At 33.9% G+C, this 18238-nt stretch overlaps 1 protein-coding gene across 2 annotated transcripts in view; it reads right to left on the reverse strand.

Moving 5' to 3' along the window:
* CPNE8 (copine 8) overlaps nucleotides 1-18238 on the reverse strand; it is a 211403-nt gene that overhangs the window by 92389 nt on the left and 100776 nt on the right. The window contains exons 1-2 of one of the 2 annotated variants that reach the window (XM_082666812.1): nucleotides 13955-13994; nucleotides 5475-5550 (exon numbers count right to left, since the gene is read on the reverse strand). Coding sequence is in view for 1 of the 2 variants with exons in the window: in XM_082666811.1 (XP_082522937.1) it covers nucleotides 5475-5550 (76 nt within the window). In the remaining variant the exon portion in view is untranslated. Of the gene's footprint in view, nucleotides 1-5474; nucleotides 5551-13954; nucleotides 13995-18238 lie in introns of those variants that run through there. The other variant, XM_082666811.1, reaches the window with a different exon arrangement.

Here is an 18238-nt window from a genome sequence, read left to right on the forward strand (position 1 = left end):
CCGTTTGCATGAAATATCTTTTCCACCCCCTCGCTGCTTTCAATCTATGTATATCCTTTGCCCTAAGGGGGGGTTTCTTTCTCTTGCAGGCAGCATATTGTAAGCTCTTGTTTTTTATCCAGGCTGCCACTCTATGCCTTTTGATTGGAGCATTCTGTCCCTTGACATTTAAGGTAATTATTGATACATATGTATTTATTGCCACATAAGACCTTGTTTTCCAGTTGATTCTTTGTTTCTTCTTTGTTCCTTTCTTTTTGCTTTTCTTTTGTCGTTGGATCATTTCCTTTTATTTTATGCTTGCTTTCTTTTTGGTTTTTGTGAATCTCTTGTATGTTTTTGATTTGTGGTTGCCCTGTTTTTCAAGTACATTATCCTCTTCCTATATCTGCTTGCTTTAGACTGATAGTCATATAGATGGAAACACATTCTAAACAACACCAAGAATCTGCATTTTCTTACTCTCCTTCCCCACATTTTATGATTTTGATGTCCTTTTTTACATCTTCATGTTTATCCTTTTGCTGTTCCTTGTGTTTATCATCACTTTCACAAATAGGTTTTTTTTAAAAATCTTTTTGATCTGTTTACTGGCTAATTTAAGTGATTTACTTTCAAATTATGATTTCCTCTTTCCTATATCTTCTTGCTCTTTTTCTGTTTAGAGAAAATATTTCAATATTTCTTCTAGGATAGGTTTAGTATTGCTGTATTCTTTTAGTTTTTCCTTGTCTGAGAAATTCTTTATTTCTCCTCCTATTCTAAATGATAATCTTGCTGGGTAGAATATTCTAGGTTGTAGATTTTTCCCTTTCAAGACGTTGAATATATTTTGCCACTCCCTTCTAGCCTGCAGTGTTTCTGTAGAGAAATCAGCTGACAGCCTTATGGGGGTTCCCTTGTAAAAAACTCTTTGTTTTTCTTTTGATCCTTTAGAATCCTCTCTTTGTCTTTAACTTTTGTCATTTTTATTACAATATGTCTTGATGTAGGTCTGTTTGGATTCATCTTGTTTGGGACTCTCTGTGCTTCCTGTAACTGGATATCTGCTTCCTTCTTTAAGTTTGGGAAGTTTTCAGCCATGATTTCTTCAAATACATTTTCAATCCCCTTTTCTCATTCTTCTCCTTCTGGAATCCCTATTATGCATAGATTGGCACATTTTATATTATTCCATTGGTCTCTTATATTGCTTTCTTTTTTTTTTTTGCATTTGACATTCTATCTGCTGCTCTGATTGGGTAATTTCCATTATTCTATCTTCCAGATTACTTATTCTTTCTTCTGCATTATTCATTCTGCTACTCACTGCCTTTAGCTCAGCTTTCATCTCAGCAAATTAATTTTCTAAATTTTCTTGGCTCCTCCTTATAGTTTCTAGTCCTTTTTACAGTAATCTGCATTTCTGTCCATAGCCTTTCTTAATTGCTTCAGTATTTTCATTACCTCCTTTTTGAACTTGGTGTCTATTAGACTGAAGAGATCTGTTTCATTGTTTGTTCCTTCAGGGGAATTCTCTTGGGCTTTTAATGGAAGTGGTTCCTCTGCTTCTTCATTTTGCTTATATTTCTCTTTCTCTGTGAGTTTAGGGGAAACAGCTATCTACTGTAGTATTGGAGGGCTATTTATATACAGGAGCCTCCCTGCATAGCTTGTATGGGTTTAATATTTTTTTGTCATGAGGGCTGTTCTTGGTTTGGATGATTGCCATCTCTTTCCTCAGTGTGTGCTGGCTATTTTCCCCTTGATAAGGGGTGTGCAGGCACGTGGCTCATGTAGGCTCCCAGGAAGGTGGAGGCAGAGGTTGGCTCTGGGTTGTGGGACCCTTGGCAGCCATGGTGGGTCATGCACCTTCCCAGGGAATCTGGGGCAGCTGTTGGTGCCCAGTCACAGGACCCTCTCTGGTGGTGGCGGGCTGTGCATGCTCCCAGGAAAGCAGGAGCTGTGGTTGGCTCCCCGTCACAGGACACTTGGCAGTATTCTGCACCTGCCTCTGGAGTCCGAGATGGCAGTGGCGGCTTGTACCTACCTCTGGAGCTCATATAGATGATGCCCTGCCACCTGATAGTGTGTGTGGAATAAGAAGCTCCTATGGTGGGCCCACCCCTCTCCTCGCATGCCTCCCAACAATAGCACCCTCCCTCTCTGGTGGGCCCAGGCCTCCTCTCACACCACACTCTACCCCCCTCAGGCTGTCTTCATGCAGCCAACCCCAGTCCTCTCCCCCGGGTCTGACCATCAAAGCCCAAGCCTCAGCACACAGCCCCCATCTGCACCAGCGATGAGTGTCTCAGGTTGAGGAGTTCTGGGTGGGTGGCACTGACCATGTGCGCAGGTCTCTCTGCGCTTTGCCCTCTGTAAAACAGTTGCTGTGCTCTCCTCAGAGGCTCCAAAGCTCCCTCTCTGTCCTTACTGATCTCCTTGCCAGTAAGGGGACTTCCCAGTGTGTGGAAAACTTTACCCTTTCACAGCTCCTTCCCAGGAGCACAGGTCCTGTCCTGATTCCTTTCTCTCTCTCTCTTTTTTTTTCCTCTTTTTTCTTTTGCCTTATCCAGAGATTTTTCTTGCCTTTTTGGAAGTCTGAGGTCTTCTGCCAGAATTCAGTAGATGTTCTATGAGAATTGCTCCACATGTAGATGTATTTTTGATGTAATTTGTGAGAGAAGGTAAGCTCCATGTCCTACTCCTCCACCTTCTTAATCTGATCTCAAGTAGGAGGTTTTTAAAAGCTCAGGCATATTGCTGGGGATCTAGAAGACCAAATGCTTGTGCAGGACTGTATGCATGGCCAGGGAAGACCTTGAGGAAGCCCTAATCCTTCAACTCTGACTGACTTTGAGTCTCTGTTTAAACAGCAAGTGAAAGCCAAGGCAGAATTTTATACTTGGAGCATATAAGAAGTGCACCAACATACACAAATCTCTGTCAAATCATGTGTTGACCACTAGCTAACAAGGCACAGACTGAAATGACCCACTCAGCAAAGAAAACAGACTTTATATAATTACTCCAGGAAAGTAACTAAACAAACAAACAGCAACAACAACAAATCCCGGAAAAGCAGGGGATCTGATCTCCAGTGTTACTATATTATATTTTTTAAAACTTTCCAACATTCAACAACAACCAAAAATACAGGACATGCATAGAAACAAGAAAGTATGGCCCATACAGAGGAAAAAAAGCAATCAATAGAAACTGCCCCTGGGAACTTGTAGATATGGGATTTATTTAATAAATTCTTTAAATCAGCTACTATAAATATGTTTAAAAAACTAAAGAAGCTATATATAAAGAAATAAAGTATGAAACAATGTCTCACCAAATAGAAAAATCAATAAGTAGGTCAAAATTATAAAAAATAGAAATTCTCAACTTAAAAAGCACAGTAACAAATGAAAAATTCGCTAGAGGAGCTAAATAGAACATTTGAGCTGGCAGAAGAAATAATGAGTGATATTGAAGATGGGTCAGTTGAGATTTTCTAGTGTAAGAAAGAAAAAGAAAAAAATATGAACTTGTGAGATATGATCAAGCACAACATATATATATATATATATATATATATATATATATATATATACACGGAGTACCAAAAGGAGAAGGGAGAGTGAAAGGGGCAGAAAGAATATTTGAAGGAACAATTGTTGAAAATTTCCATGGTTGCCTCAACAAAACTGAATCCCTTACATGTGTGCAGAAAATGAAGTTTCCAGTGTATTGGACCAAGAGCTAGCTGTCCATCGAAATTCTAAAACTACTTAGACAAAACACATAATGTTCCTCCAGATTTTCTTCAGACTGATCTCTTCTATTGATAATATGAATAATAAGAACACATTTTTATTTGAAGTTATGGCACAAATATTCATGCAGGTATTTAATAAGGAATAATTGTTACTAAGCTTCTTTGTCATAACATCAGATGTGACATCAATCTCATTAAGCAAGCTTTGTTGGATAAGAGAGATCCAAAGAGAAGAAGACATTTTAAAGCTAAGGAAACTCAAAATAATTGATCTTTGGAGCATTATGTGACTGGCAGTAAATGAATTCTAAGTACAAGGAGGACTAGTATGTATGTGTTGTTTCTCCTCAGCCTTGAGGGTTTGGAGAAAAAAACAGGCATCCATATAAGTACAACCTGTCTTATATTACTTCTACTGTCTATTTAGAGCCTTAATATTCTGTCCCCGAAAGACCCAGATAGAAAAATTGATCCATTACTTCAACTTTGTCTTTGCCTGGGTAGCTTTCTTGGGATAAGTTTGCTGCACCCCACTCTAGATATCTCATAGTCAACTAGGTATATATAGCACCTATCAGATAATCTAAATGCATTTTACGTGTTTGTCTCTCCCATTAGACAGTGAAATTTTCATTCATTGCTGCATCCTTGGGGCCTAATATAGAGTGTGGAATATAGAATTCATGTCATAAATATTTTATTCATAAACTAATAAATGAATGAATGCATGGAATACAACTGCTTTAGCCTAGTAAGAAGGTGATAGGAGAAGGAGATTCCTCCACTCTTAACTTAAAGGAGGTCAATTTTAGTGTCAAATAGTGTCAATCTGGCAGGAAAGAGTTATCATTATTGACTAAGTACTGAGATATTCTCCTTTGCTAATGATGTATATTAAATTTAAAAAATCACAGAGGGAACTTCCTGTTGGTCCAGTGGTTAAGAGTTCACCTTCCAATGCAAGGGGTGCGGGTTTGATCCCTGGTTGGGGAGCTAAGATCCTACATGCCTCAGGGCCAAAAAACCAAAACACAAAACAGAAGCAATATTGTAACAAATTCAATAAAGATTTTAAAAATGGTCCGCACCAAAAAAGTCTTTAAAAAAAGTCACAGAGAATGTACAGATAACAAACCTCAAGGATTAACAGTGCTAGAACATACTTTATGCTCAACACATACCTGGTAGTTAACTGGCAAGATAGGTTTAAGGCAGAAATAACTAGTGTGTTTGCTTTAATAACTTGGATTTCTTTAATGACTGAATTTAATGACTGAATCATACTTTCTCATTTCCTTCAGTTTTCATCTAAATAACAGGTAAGATGTTCAAACATACTAAGCAAAAAAACGACTTGTTAACACCATGCCGACACAGAAAATTTTTCTATTTTTATTAAAAAAGGATTGAGGAAGAGCTTAGGAAGGCAAAACATAAAGGCTGAAGCTCAAGGGAGAATAAACTTGTATCTATATTGAATGTTTTTAAAATAAGAAAAGGTTTCATAGGCAAGAATTTTTAAATCACTCAAAGTAGATTTGAAAGACCACGTGATTTGAAGAGAAATACTATTGTTTAATCTCAAAAACCAATCTGCTCAATAAGTTTAAAGATTCTTACACATATTGGTAACCTTTGGCAATTATCTTTTGTAAAAACCTATACTTTAAAAGAATACATATACTTATTCCAGAGAAAAATAATAATAAAATAAAATTCCTCTTACCTCATATATATTGAACTGTGATTGCCCTCTAGAAAGTTCCCTATAGCTTGTTGTAAATTCTCCAATGAAATCATGACTAAAATTAAGGGGGAAAATATACATAGTATTAGTTTTCATACATTTGTTAATTATGTTTTAAAAAATATAGTTTAATCATGAAAAATGCTTGATATTATTATGAACATAACAACGTGATAATTTAAAACACACTGATACATAATTTAATTGTTCTTTAATTGTTACGCATACCCAAAATTACATTTTGTTAGTATTCAAAAAATATTTAATTTATCCCACCAATGCTAATATTTCAAATAGGTATATTAGGTTTAATAACTCATATCTCAAAAGCATTAAATCATCTATGCTATCCAAATGATTAACCATTAATTAGGATGAAAGTTTAAGACACTCAAAAATTTATTATTATCCATATCAATAATCACAAATATAATATACAAAATCTTCAAACTTTTCTATGACCAGGATGTAATAGGACACTAGTTTTAAAAGGGACATTATTATTATTATTATTATTAATTTATTTTGCGGTACGCGGGCCTCTCACTGTTGTGGCCTCTCCCGCTGCGGAGCACAGACTCCAGACGCGCAGGCCCAGTGGCCATGGCTCACGGGCCCAGCCGCTCCGCGGTACGCGGGATCCTCGCGGACCGGGGCATGAACCCGTGTCCCCTGCATCGGCAGGCGGACTCTCAACCGCTGTGCCACCAGGGAAGCCCCAAAGGGACATTATTTTTAAACATCAACATAGAGAATATTCACCAAGCCTTATACTAACAATTTTAAAGTACATTGTTAATACAAAACATGGTTATTCTAAACTTCTTTACCTTAAAGCAATCATCACTGCCTTCTCAGAAAGCAGAACTTCTACAGGTGCCTTCTCAGTTTAGGTGTGGAAGGGTAAGGATTGAGAAAGCATATGTTAGTTCTCAATATAAAATCCTTACCAATGTGATTACTGAGGCTGGCTTATGCAACTGTAAAACAGATCTTATGCATTCACCAGTTTAGAAGGGAGGTGTATTCTACTACTCTGCACTAATTTAATGGTCAACACTAGGTTGAACACACACTGCTGAGAAATAAACATAAAATGCTGGTATTTGGTGCAGTGGTGAAATGTAATGCATCAGAGGAAGAAGATAAAGACTGTAGGAGCTGAAGTAGTATAACAAACATAGGGGGTGTTGGCACTGCTATTTGTATCATAAGAGTTTAAGCTTGGCCCATTTGCTTGCAAATGTGAGGTGTTTATTACCATAAAAATGGATATCTTCCCCAAACTCCAGGCAGGTTTATATTTAACTGTGATTCACTAAAATCCATAAACCTTCCATAGACCTGATGACCAGTAACAAGCAACAAGCAAATTGTGGCTAGCCAACCAAACTACTGATTGCTAAAGCTGGGATTTCAAAGGAAAACTTGCTGCCATTAATTTAAGTAGCATTTTTGTCATAAAAAAATATATTTTTTTTAATTAAGATAAAACTCAGATATCCAGCCTCCCAGTTCTCCCTTATCTTAAAGATCTTTTACATTTATGACAATAGTCTATACAAGGCATTCCTCTTTACACCAGTAGCACCTTGATCTTTTTTAGATTTAACTTTCAAAAGCAGATCTACACACATGAAAATGATAAAAGGAAAGACCATTGAAGACTGTAACCAAATATATTTGCATTTTTGCATTTGTGAATCCAAACCTCCAGTATTCACTCTTTCAATTTACACAGGGAAAATTACAAAACAGTACTTTCGTGCTACATATTTCTTATAAATAAAATAATTCTCTTTGACTTTTAGAAGTGCAAGCTTATAACTGTGATATCTTTCACAGAAATCTTAAAAATTCTGAGTTATGGAAATTCTGCTTAGAACCTATCCTCTTCCATTGCTATGTGTGTTTTACATAACTTAAGTAATAGTCACTGAGAAAATGTTCTATTAAAGCATTTTAAACACACTTTGATATTGGTAAGTGTGGACAAGCCTTGTATAACCAGAGCTCACCACACTTGTGGTAGGAACCTAATATTGAAGCCTTAGAAAATGGCTGGATCATTTACTCCCTCATGGTAGTTTTCTGACTGTGTAAATTCTACTCCTGTTCGGTTCATTGTTTAAATTCAATGTTTAGGCCTCCTGCCACTCAATACTAATCAAGAACTTGGGTGAGAGAAGCAATAGTTACTGGTTTCCATTACTCAGTTGAGATTAATTATGCAATTACTCAATCACATCTCAAGAACATGTAATACATCCATCTGGATAAAGCCTGTCCAACAGAGTGGCAAATCTGGACCCAAGTGCAATGGTCAGGTTTCCTCAACTGCATACTGACATGCCATGCTGAAGTCATGGTGAAACTTTCTAAGAAGCAGTTTTTGAACATTTAGATCTGTTTTGTTCTTGTTAAGTTTGTTACCCTGCAGAGTTGAGTGATTAACAAAGGGGTACAATTCTCTTTGGTCTCAGTGCTAGGAATCTGTGCTGCTCACTTGTGTTTCCTATTCTGAAAAGACCCTGTTTATCATGAAACAAGATTTTTGCCTCTGAAGTTGGTTGTTAAAAGAGCTTAAGCCAAATTTGTGGCACATCTCTAGCACGATATGTTTTCATGATGTGCTAGGAATCCTCAGCAACCTTTTCAGATATCTTACTCTTATTTTCCCTTTGCTTCAATTTCCTCACACAGTTTAGTTCACTATGTCTTATTATAAGCTTCCTTGGATCTTTTCAGAATAAGACAGAACATAAAGAATGAATTAAATATTTGTTCCCCTTCTGAATCTTGTTAAAGATGATTATTTTGCATAAAACACTTAATTTGCATGTCATACAAATGCAATGCCATCCTTGTGCTGTAGAGGAGAAAATGTATTGAGTCACAAATTACATTTCATGCTCCAAGACAAGATTTCTGTGACATACAGAAAACACATCATTGCATCTATTCAGATACAGAGAAATGGATGATCAAGAATTGATGATTTGTCAAAAGGTCATAAACATAAGTGGCAACAGCAATGAAATAGCCAAGCCTAGACATAAGGTGCTTTGTCTCAAGAATACATCTGAAGAATCTGGGTGGATAAGTGAATAATTCTCAGGTCAATTTTGTCATAGATCTCTTGAAATGCATGGGAATTTTTAGTTTCCTTTGTCAACTACCGTTCTTCAAATGCTATATATTAAATCATAGATAAGTACTTTAAAGTAAGTATTGAAGGTGGTTTTCACTGATTTATTCTTATAATTATCTTTTTCCCTATCATCAACCATTACTAGATTCTTCTGAGATTAAAAGTAATTTAATATTTTTATCTGTTCACAACTGTCAATACTGTAATGTTGAAACAATTCTCACTATACAGAGAAATATGATGAAAAGTACTTTGATAATAAATTACAATCAACAATTTCCTTGAGATTCAATAATAGTGCTTTGCTATTTCCTGTTACTTTAATTGTAACTAAAATAATTATTCTATGTTATAAGTCTCAATCTCTCTGACTGCACTTACAAAATAAAGTTTACTGCAGGGTGGTTGATCTGATTTGTGTCCACTTACATCTCTAACTTTTTTCCAAAAATTTTTTATAATTGATATATGTTACTTAAAATCTGATGAAATAAACCAATATTGAGAGCAAACTGATTAATATTACAGGTAGTAACTTGGCTCTAAAATGCCTTGTTTGAGTAAAGTGATTAAATTTTTGAATAAAATCTGAATATTATAATCATTTCTATGCTCTATTAATAGTGGAAAATGGGTATTATGTATATTCATATTTATATCTGAAACATGTAGGACAGTCCCTATTTAACAAAGTGTCCATCTTCCCCTACTTTTGGTATCTTGTTTCACTTATCTTTTACTCTACTGCTTCGCTATTATCTCCTCTAAGAAATCTTTCCTGCTTTATGCTCTTCCTCTTTGTTTAAAAAAAAAACCCAATTCTCTCTATCATCATACTTCCTATATTGTATAACAGCTGTTGTTTATATATCTCCCCTCTTAGCTTTTATAGCATACTTGAAGTTAAGAAAGATGATAATTTCATCTCAGTATTCTCAGCATCTACTTCAGTGCCTGGTAACCAATGGGAATTTTTGAATGTTGCAAATATACTCAAGTTAATATCATGGTCATGCTGTAATCTTACCTTGCCAGTAATATTAACAATTTTGCCTCTCATGAATTTTATTTAGTCCAAAAGAATGGCACAAGTGCAAAACATATTAGCCATTGCTACTCTATTTCTTTGAAACAACTCTGAGGGTTATGTTGATAACTGTTATTTTCCCATAGAACTGCACCCACATAATCACACAAAAGACATAGAAAAAAGAGACGAGAATATTGCCTTTGCTTGGTGTTTCCAATGATCTTCCTGAAGATCAACCTGCTTTGGGCAGAATAGATGATGCTTATTTTCCTCTCAGTCATTAAACTAATTTTTGCACATAGGCACAAATGACAAATACACATTGAATCCATCTCATCCCTCTCTCTCTCATCATGTTGTCTTGAGTAAATCAGTCACTTTGGGGTCTTTATGTCTTCACCTAAAAATTGGAGGCAATGTCTATTTACTGTTTTGAAAATAATCCTAGATAATTCATTTAAATTCTTTCTGTGAAAGGTGTTTGATTCCTTATAAAAGACATTACTAAAATATATTTTTCTGATTAGTAAGTAATATGACTCTAGATACTTATATGAATAGTTTTAAAGAAGCTTTAATCAAAATAACCCTTTGAAGATGTAACAGGCTTATGAATTGATATTTGGGAGTTACACATATACCTGTGGCTTGTACTGGTCTTATGTAAGAATGCTTAATTCATTAAGCATACCTCTCTTTTGGAGTGTGACATATTTCAGGTGTGCACTAAAGAATGTCTCAAATGAGGACTTGTAAACAAACTGTATATTAAAGATAATTTCTCTAATTGGGATACTGAAAAGATTTCAGCATAAAAATTGGCAGGATCTTTCCTATTTGAAACCAAGCTATTAATTCCATAATTACAAGTAAAATAAATGTACCATGGGACTTGTGATTTCCCATGATCACCACAAAAAGTCTTTATAAGTCCAGATAACAATAGCATATCAGCGGTTCCTGATTTTGCTTTTTTTTTTTTTTTTTTTTTTTTGCTTTCCTTCTAGTCAAAGCTTTTGACTTTGAACCAACTTTTCAGCATTTAGGAATTTTTTATTAATGAGATGACACTAGCCTTCACTGATTCTTAAAATTTCAACAAAATCAAGTCTTTTTTTTCTTGTAACTTCCTCAAATCCAGACAGAGAATTTAGTTTCCTTTAAAAAGTCAGAAATACGTCTTTAACTATTCCTCAGTTATGATTTGGTCTATACTTAAATCTACAGAACTATCATGATTCTTAATTAATTGCCCCAGTAAACACAGATTATCAGCACATTCTGACAAAAGTAGTTTTTTTCTTTGTAATGTCCTCGTTTGTTTTTACTGATAGGAATTATTATATATAAGATATATATGAATGTATTCAACATAAAAGTTTTTATTTATCTCATTTTGTTGAAATTTTAAGTAATTTCAGAAGGTTTACATTTTCTTTGCTCCTTCTGTAGATTACAACAACACTTCTGAGCCTCCAAGAAGGAAACAGATATCACCCTCAAACATTATCAATTCCCAGGAGAAAAAGGCTAATTTTATCAGTCTTATTAACACCTGCTCCTTGATCCACTTCTAATACAGGCAGAAATTTTAAAAGATATAAATACCATATATATATATAAAATAAGTCTTCATTTCCTTTTGGGTGTAAATATATATAAAATTTTATATAATCATATATAATGTTACATCTACATAATCATACATTTTAGTAAGTTTATATTTCACCTATTATTACTTAATATTTTGCTTATTAACTTTATTTTCACTTATTTTTTTATCTACACAAAGAGTTAGACAAACCACATTTTCTAAGATAAAGACAATATTTTTAATGTGGTTTAGATATAGCAAATGGTATATGCCATAATAAAGAAACTGTTCTTTATGATGTTTTATCAGATTGAAACCAAAATTGTATGCCTAAATACTCCAATTTTTTAAAAAATACATGCTATATACTTATTTTTAAAGTGTATTTTATATTATATACATTACTTTCAATGTTAGATTATTTAAACTGCATGTGTATCTATACTGCAAATTTTAACTATAAAGTCTAACTTTTGAAAGAGAATTACCTTCAATTTTTTTCTATTGCCTCTAATAAGCTTAATGCACCAAAATATTGTCAAGCAAAAACTCCTCATTCAAATTCAAATTTGCCTAATCAAATAAAAAGTGTGTCATATCTAAAGCCAAAAATTCTTAATGTAAAATAACTTTTACCTAGCAACAGTTTCACAAATGCAATTTAATTCATTATAAGGCAGGATGGAGTTTCTTTAGCTCTACAGGACCTTTGGATATTTTTCTACGATTATATGAATTAGGAAGTTAATTGAGATAACATCTGAAGTAAAAATCTCCAATTTTATGGAGTTTTATTTTTAATTTTATTTATATATTTATTTTAAAATATATTATTTATTTATTTATTTTTGGTTGGGTTGGGTCTGTTGCTGTGTGCAGGCTTTCTCTAGTTGCAGCGAGTGGAGGCTACTCTTCGTTGCAGTGCGCGGGCTTCTCATTGCGGTGGCTTCTCTTGCTGCGGAGCATGGGCTCTAGGTGCGTGGTCTTCAGTAGGTGCACCACGCAGGCTCAGTAGTTGTGGTGCACACAGGCTTAGTTGCTCTGCAGCATGTGAGATCTTCCCAGATCAGGGCTCGAACCCATGTCACCTGCATTAGCAGGCAGATTCTTTACCACTGTGCCACCAGGGAAGTCCCCAATTTTGTGGATTTTTAAATACTTATGTTATGCATGTCACATACTTTTCTCTGTAATTTCAAAGTGATTGAATTCTAATCTTTAGCTTGAGCGTTAACCTCTGGAAAGAAATGTCTGTGTGATTCAGTATCCCGTTTCTAAAATATACACTATCAGTTAGTGAATGTTATTTTTTTCAGACTAATGAGAATTAATAAAAATAATCAGTATTACTATAATAAGCAAAGCAAAACAAAACAAAACAAATGAAACAGAAGCAGTATTAACATAAAATAATAATAAATTTGATGTTGGCCAAAGGATCAAAGTTTAAAAAAATGGGATTCCATGCTTTTGTAGCTTCTTAGTCTTTCTTTGTCATTGGTTTATGCCCAAATAAATGCAATTCAAAGTAATCACTTTCTCTCCAGCATATTAATACAGTAAGTCCCCTACATATGAACCTTCAAGTTGCAAACTTTCAAAGATGCAAACGTGCATGAAATTGAAGCTTGCCCTCCACCTCCTATTGCAGAAGATCCCTCAGCTCTATCATCTCCCAACTCCTCTCCCTCCTCCACTCAATAACTCTTCTTGCCTATTCCCTTGATGCCAGCCCCTGTATGCCAGCTGTTGTACTGTACTACTGTATTTTTCAAGTTACTGTACTGTAAGATTAAAAATGTTTTCTTTATTTCTTTGTGTTTGTTTGTTCTTTATGTATTATTTGTGTGAAAAGTATTATAAACCTATTACAGTATAATACTATATAGCCGATTGTGTTAGTTGGGTACCTAGGCTAAAGTTGTTGGACTTACTACAAATTGGACTTTTGAACATGCTCTTGTAATGGAACTCATTTGTACTTAGGAAACTTACTGTAACCTTTATTCAAGACTAAAAAAAAAAGCACACAAACACCAGTCATAAGAAGATAGGCTCAATTCATAGTTTAAAAAATGTTATTTTAGCTATGTATCATATGCTTTTATAAATTGTTTGCTAACACACTGGTATATTTCTGGGCTAGTGCTCATAAATTACTACTTAATTTATGTATTACTTTTTTCACTCAAACTTGCCTGAGTTCATAGATAAATCTATTTGCTCATCTATCTAGATTTGCTATAATATTGCTAGCTTTGTTTATTCTCTGTAAGCATTGACTACTACTGTAATGTCTTTAAGAGATAATGATATCATCTTAACTTGTCTTGCTTTCTCACAATGTTTAAGACTGGAACACAGGGGTGCTATCATTTCTCTAACCAAGGTTTGTACTGATAGGAAAGTGCAAGCGAAAAAACCTGACAGGAGTAATACACACACACACACACACACACACACACACACACCCCACACAATTCCCAGCCTGAAATAGCAAAAGCTGGCAAGTTGCACACTACAATCCACTGCTCCCTATGGTTAAGGTCATTTCAGTGGCGAACAATCCCTTCTTCGCCTCTGGCATATTTTCTCTATTCTATGTGTAGGGACACTTTTTCCTACAGTGGTGCCAGCGTTGCCAACAAACATCATAAGTGTTTTAGCTCCGTTGCCATCCTTACTTGTGGAAGGATGCTCTCTCTGGCCACCGGTCTCCATACTGTCCATTACCTTCCTGACAGACTGAGGTACTCCAAAAGAGACAAGAGAGATCAACTGCAAGTGGTAAGTCACAAAGATGAGGAAATTAAAGTAAATTTGCTATTGAAGTTCTTTCAAACCTATGGGGAAAAATGCATTTTGGAGAGCTTTCTTTGATCAGTGTCAAGCTTTCAGATTTAACAGACTTACAAGCTAAAAAAAAGTGTGTTTACGCAGTAGAAAAATATGAATTATTGCTGTTGTAGTTTCTAATTAACATGTATAGATAATTCAGGTAATTCAAGTCTGAAAGCAGTCATCCAAATTGCCTAGAATATTTATCTCAAATAAAACCAAGTAATTCACAAAATTTACTTTTATTTTGTGCTGTGTAGATCAGGCATTGGTAGTAAAAAATGTACATGCTATAAATTTAAAAAATGATCATCTCACTTTGGTGAAAATTCACATTTAAAGCTGACAGAGTTTACTGTAATCCTTGGCATAGATCTCATGTGGCAGCTCAGAACTTGCAGATTTGAAAGATTTTCAGCTACAGGGAGTTGTGTGCTTATTTTTATATTAATATACTTCACATTAATATAAAAATAATAACTACTTATCACCATTCAGATTTATAAGATCTTTTTGAATACCTATATAACTATTCTTTCCACTTCTCTAAATGAATATTATTTTCTTGTACTACTTATGGAGAAACAAACTTTTGAGGTATTTTGGGTGGCTCTAATAATTCTTTATGTTTTTGAGCAGTGTAATTTTTATGATAATGGGTTTAACAGTGTAAATATCTTCAGAGTACTAGGATATGGAAATAAGATAATATAAAAGTTTTTTTTTTGGTTAGAAGCTTGAATAAATTAATATATTTTTAACTATATGAGGTTCCAGAAGACTATGAAGCAAAATTTCAGAATACCTGAGTTTTCGAGAGGTACAGATCTAAGACATTAATCAACATTAAAAGTACTGAGTGAGTACTTTTAGATGGATAATCCCTATTTGTAGAAGCTCCTCTTCTTTAATACTAAGCATAGTAGGAACCTTGTGCTTAAAACCCAACCTAAAAATCTGTGAATTTTCTAGTGGAAATCAAAGAACTATCCATGCAACTCAGTAAAGATAATGTTTTCCTGTTGGTTCTACCTTTGGGTTCTACTGACTCTGGTTGTCATTAGGCTTCTTAGTAAAAGTTTTCACCCCTCAAAATCATAAAATATAATTTCTCATCCACTTCAGAAAAAAGTTTAATTGATTAACTTGAGTTGTTCTGAACAGAACACCAGAAATATGTTTTGGGTTCTTGGAAGAAATGTACTATATTAGAAAATGGCCATAAATGCATAACCTCAATATATGTTAAAATTAATCTGAGAGGTTAAAATATAAATTTACAATACATACATTCCATTGGCTTGCTTGTTTAAACTATGCTCTCTATATACAAATATATTAGCATGTAATATAAAGTGAATATATGCTCAACTCTTTTTACATATTAAATATCTTATTCTATACAGTTAGTAAAATAACAATAAAGAACTATTTAGAGAGTAATGGCTTCAAATGGGCATTGTGAATGTGTGAAGATTTAAATATAAGAATATTTTTATATAGATCTAAATAAATATTCCAATTTTGAATTCACTTTAAACATAAATCATAGGGAAAACTGCACATCAAAAATTCTTCTCTAGTTTGTATGTTTATTCTGTTCTACAGATAAAATCACAAATTAAGGCCAAAAAATATGAGTTAACAAGTATTGTATCTCTATTCCAGAGTCATAATCATAGAATAATTCTAGTAAATCAAGCAACTTAAGTAGCATGATCATTAAATAGACATATATTTTCATATGTTGATAAAATTTTATTTCAAGTGTGTATCAATCTCAAGATTTAGAAGATTTGCTTCTGAAAAAGGTTGCAAATAATTCTGCAACACCCCTTAGTGTTGCATATATGACTGTAATTAATACATGCCACATATATAATTAACCTGAAATTCGAAAGTTAATAGTCCAGATTACTTTGACTTCCTTAGAAACATTACATAGTACATATTATATATAGGAGAAATTGTGATACCAAATTTAGTTCTTTTTAAGGACCTTATTTACTACTCACAATATAGTTACTGAGTACGACCTCTAACTGAATCTTAATGCCAAACAATTACATTTAATCTGTTTAAATATGCACACAGAATAAATAAGAAAAATGCAAGAGAATGGTTTATTCTCAGATATTCCTTGATTGTGTCAAATTGAGTGCAATGTCAAAGATGGAAATTTTATGTGGTGCTAGCATAATATTAAGATGTCGCTAATTTTTAGTAACATAAATCTTAATGTGGGCTATAATACATGGCTTAAACTATAATGCAGAAATGATTCTAAACATTATAAAACGTACATACAAAAGAAAGTTGTGCCTTCCATTTCTAATGAAGTGGATAATTGAAGCAATTACTTAGATAATATAAATACACTATTATCTGTATACTTTAAATAAAACCTATTCTTCAGTTTTTGTTTTCCCATCTTCAACTTGCATGTATAGGCACAAATTAGAAATTGTGAGTACCAAAACTATGCACCCAAGCAGGTTGGAACTAAGAATATCATAACTGAACATCAGAGTTTAAATATCAAAAACAGAGTAGAAATGCTTGATGTAGGAGAGCAATGAATCAAACTTCAGGACATTAAGTATCTTTTAGGTAGCTCAGCTCAGTCATTTGGTTAAAAACTTTTTAAAATAAATAAATAACACCAAATTCTCAAATATATCTGAACATTTACCAAAGCTAAATTTTCACTGGTAGTGACAATATTCTGTGTCGTAGTTTTCCTTCAGATCAATACAATTTGCCTTTTTAAAATAAATAAATAACACCAAGTTCTCAAATATATCTGAACATTTACCAAAGCTAAGTTTTCACTGGTAGTGACAATATTCTGTGTCTTAGTTTTCCTTCAGATCAATACAATTTGCCTTTTAAGTGTGATTTGACTATAACATGAATAAGTGGCTAAAATCTTATTTTTGTCTTGTTTTAATTCTTTCAGGTTATGTCTGCTATAGTTACCATCAAATGCTAAAAGGAAGAACCTGTGCTTCAAAGGAAAGATTCTGGACGTCTGAATATCATGTTCCATTTTTCCTACACTAAGATGATGGGAGATAAAAGCAGCACTTAGAAAGGCAGTTATGTCAGAGAAATAAACAGTAGTTTGCTTTGAAAGCTATGACTACCTAATAGTCATATAAAATAGACAAGTCACTTCCACATTCTGAGCCTTAATTTTCATATCTAAAAAAGAAAAAGAAGGACAAGCATCATTACTAGCAAAAAGTCTTCATACTCACAACCAGAAGTTTCATTTAACTGTAAGACCTTTATGGCCAGCTCTGCAGAATTTTCTCCCAAGACTTTCATGAAGCAATCACATATACTTAAATTGTTCCAAATAAATTTTTAAAGTAGAAGGTTCTCCAATTTATACCTTTAATTTATATTCCAACATCTCTCCAATTCCCTAGTCTCATAGCTCTAATAGCCTGATATACATCTCCACTGTGATATATAATTTTGAAAACAGGAATTGGGGGTGGGAAAGAGAAAAGGAAATATTGTAAATGGCAAAATCTTTAACAGCACATTCTTGGGAGAGATAAAGAGAAACTGGGTAAAACCTAGCCAGGACTTGGAAATATCTGAATCTGTTAGGAAGAGAGAGCTGAGCCATGTGTAAGAAAGCACAACAGAAATAGGTTGATGTCATCTGAAATGTTTTCATTCCTCTGGCATGAGATCATCAGGAGAGTTTTAGTATTATCTGATTGAGACTATAAAATAGGTTTACATTTGGAGTATCATCAAGACTAAGCAAAAGCTAATATTAGAATTTTAAATTCACCAAGTCCAAAACCAAGTCCATTATATCCATAAACATGTTTTAATTGTATTGATCTTCTGTTCCAAATCTCAAAAAAAAAAAAAAATAAGTTTCACCATCGGAGGTTTTTTATTATCCTATTCCAGAATGATTTTCTAAACTGGTTCTCAACCCAAATGTGCATCAGCATGACCTGGGGAGTTTTTTCAAAGACAAACCTTTAGACTGCACCCCAAGCCTTCTGAAGTAGAATCTGCAAAGATCCTATTTTCAGAAAAGCTCTCCAGGGGATTCTCATGCAAGCCTTCAATTGAGACCACTGCTGTAAATAGTCCACAAT

Source organism: Grampus griseus (assembly GCF_964374135.1).
Source record: "Grampus griseus genome assembly, chromosome: 11".
Classification (NCBI taxonomy): domain Eukaryota; kingdom Metazoa; phylum Chordata; class Mammalia; order Artiodactyla; family Delphinidae; genus Grampus; species Grampus griseus.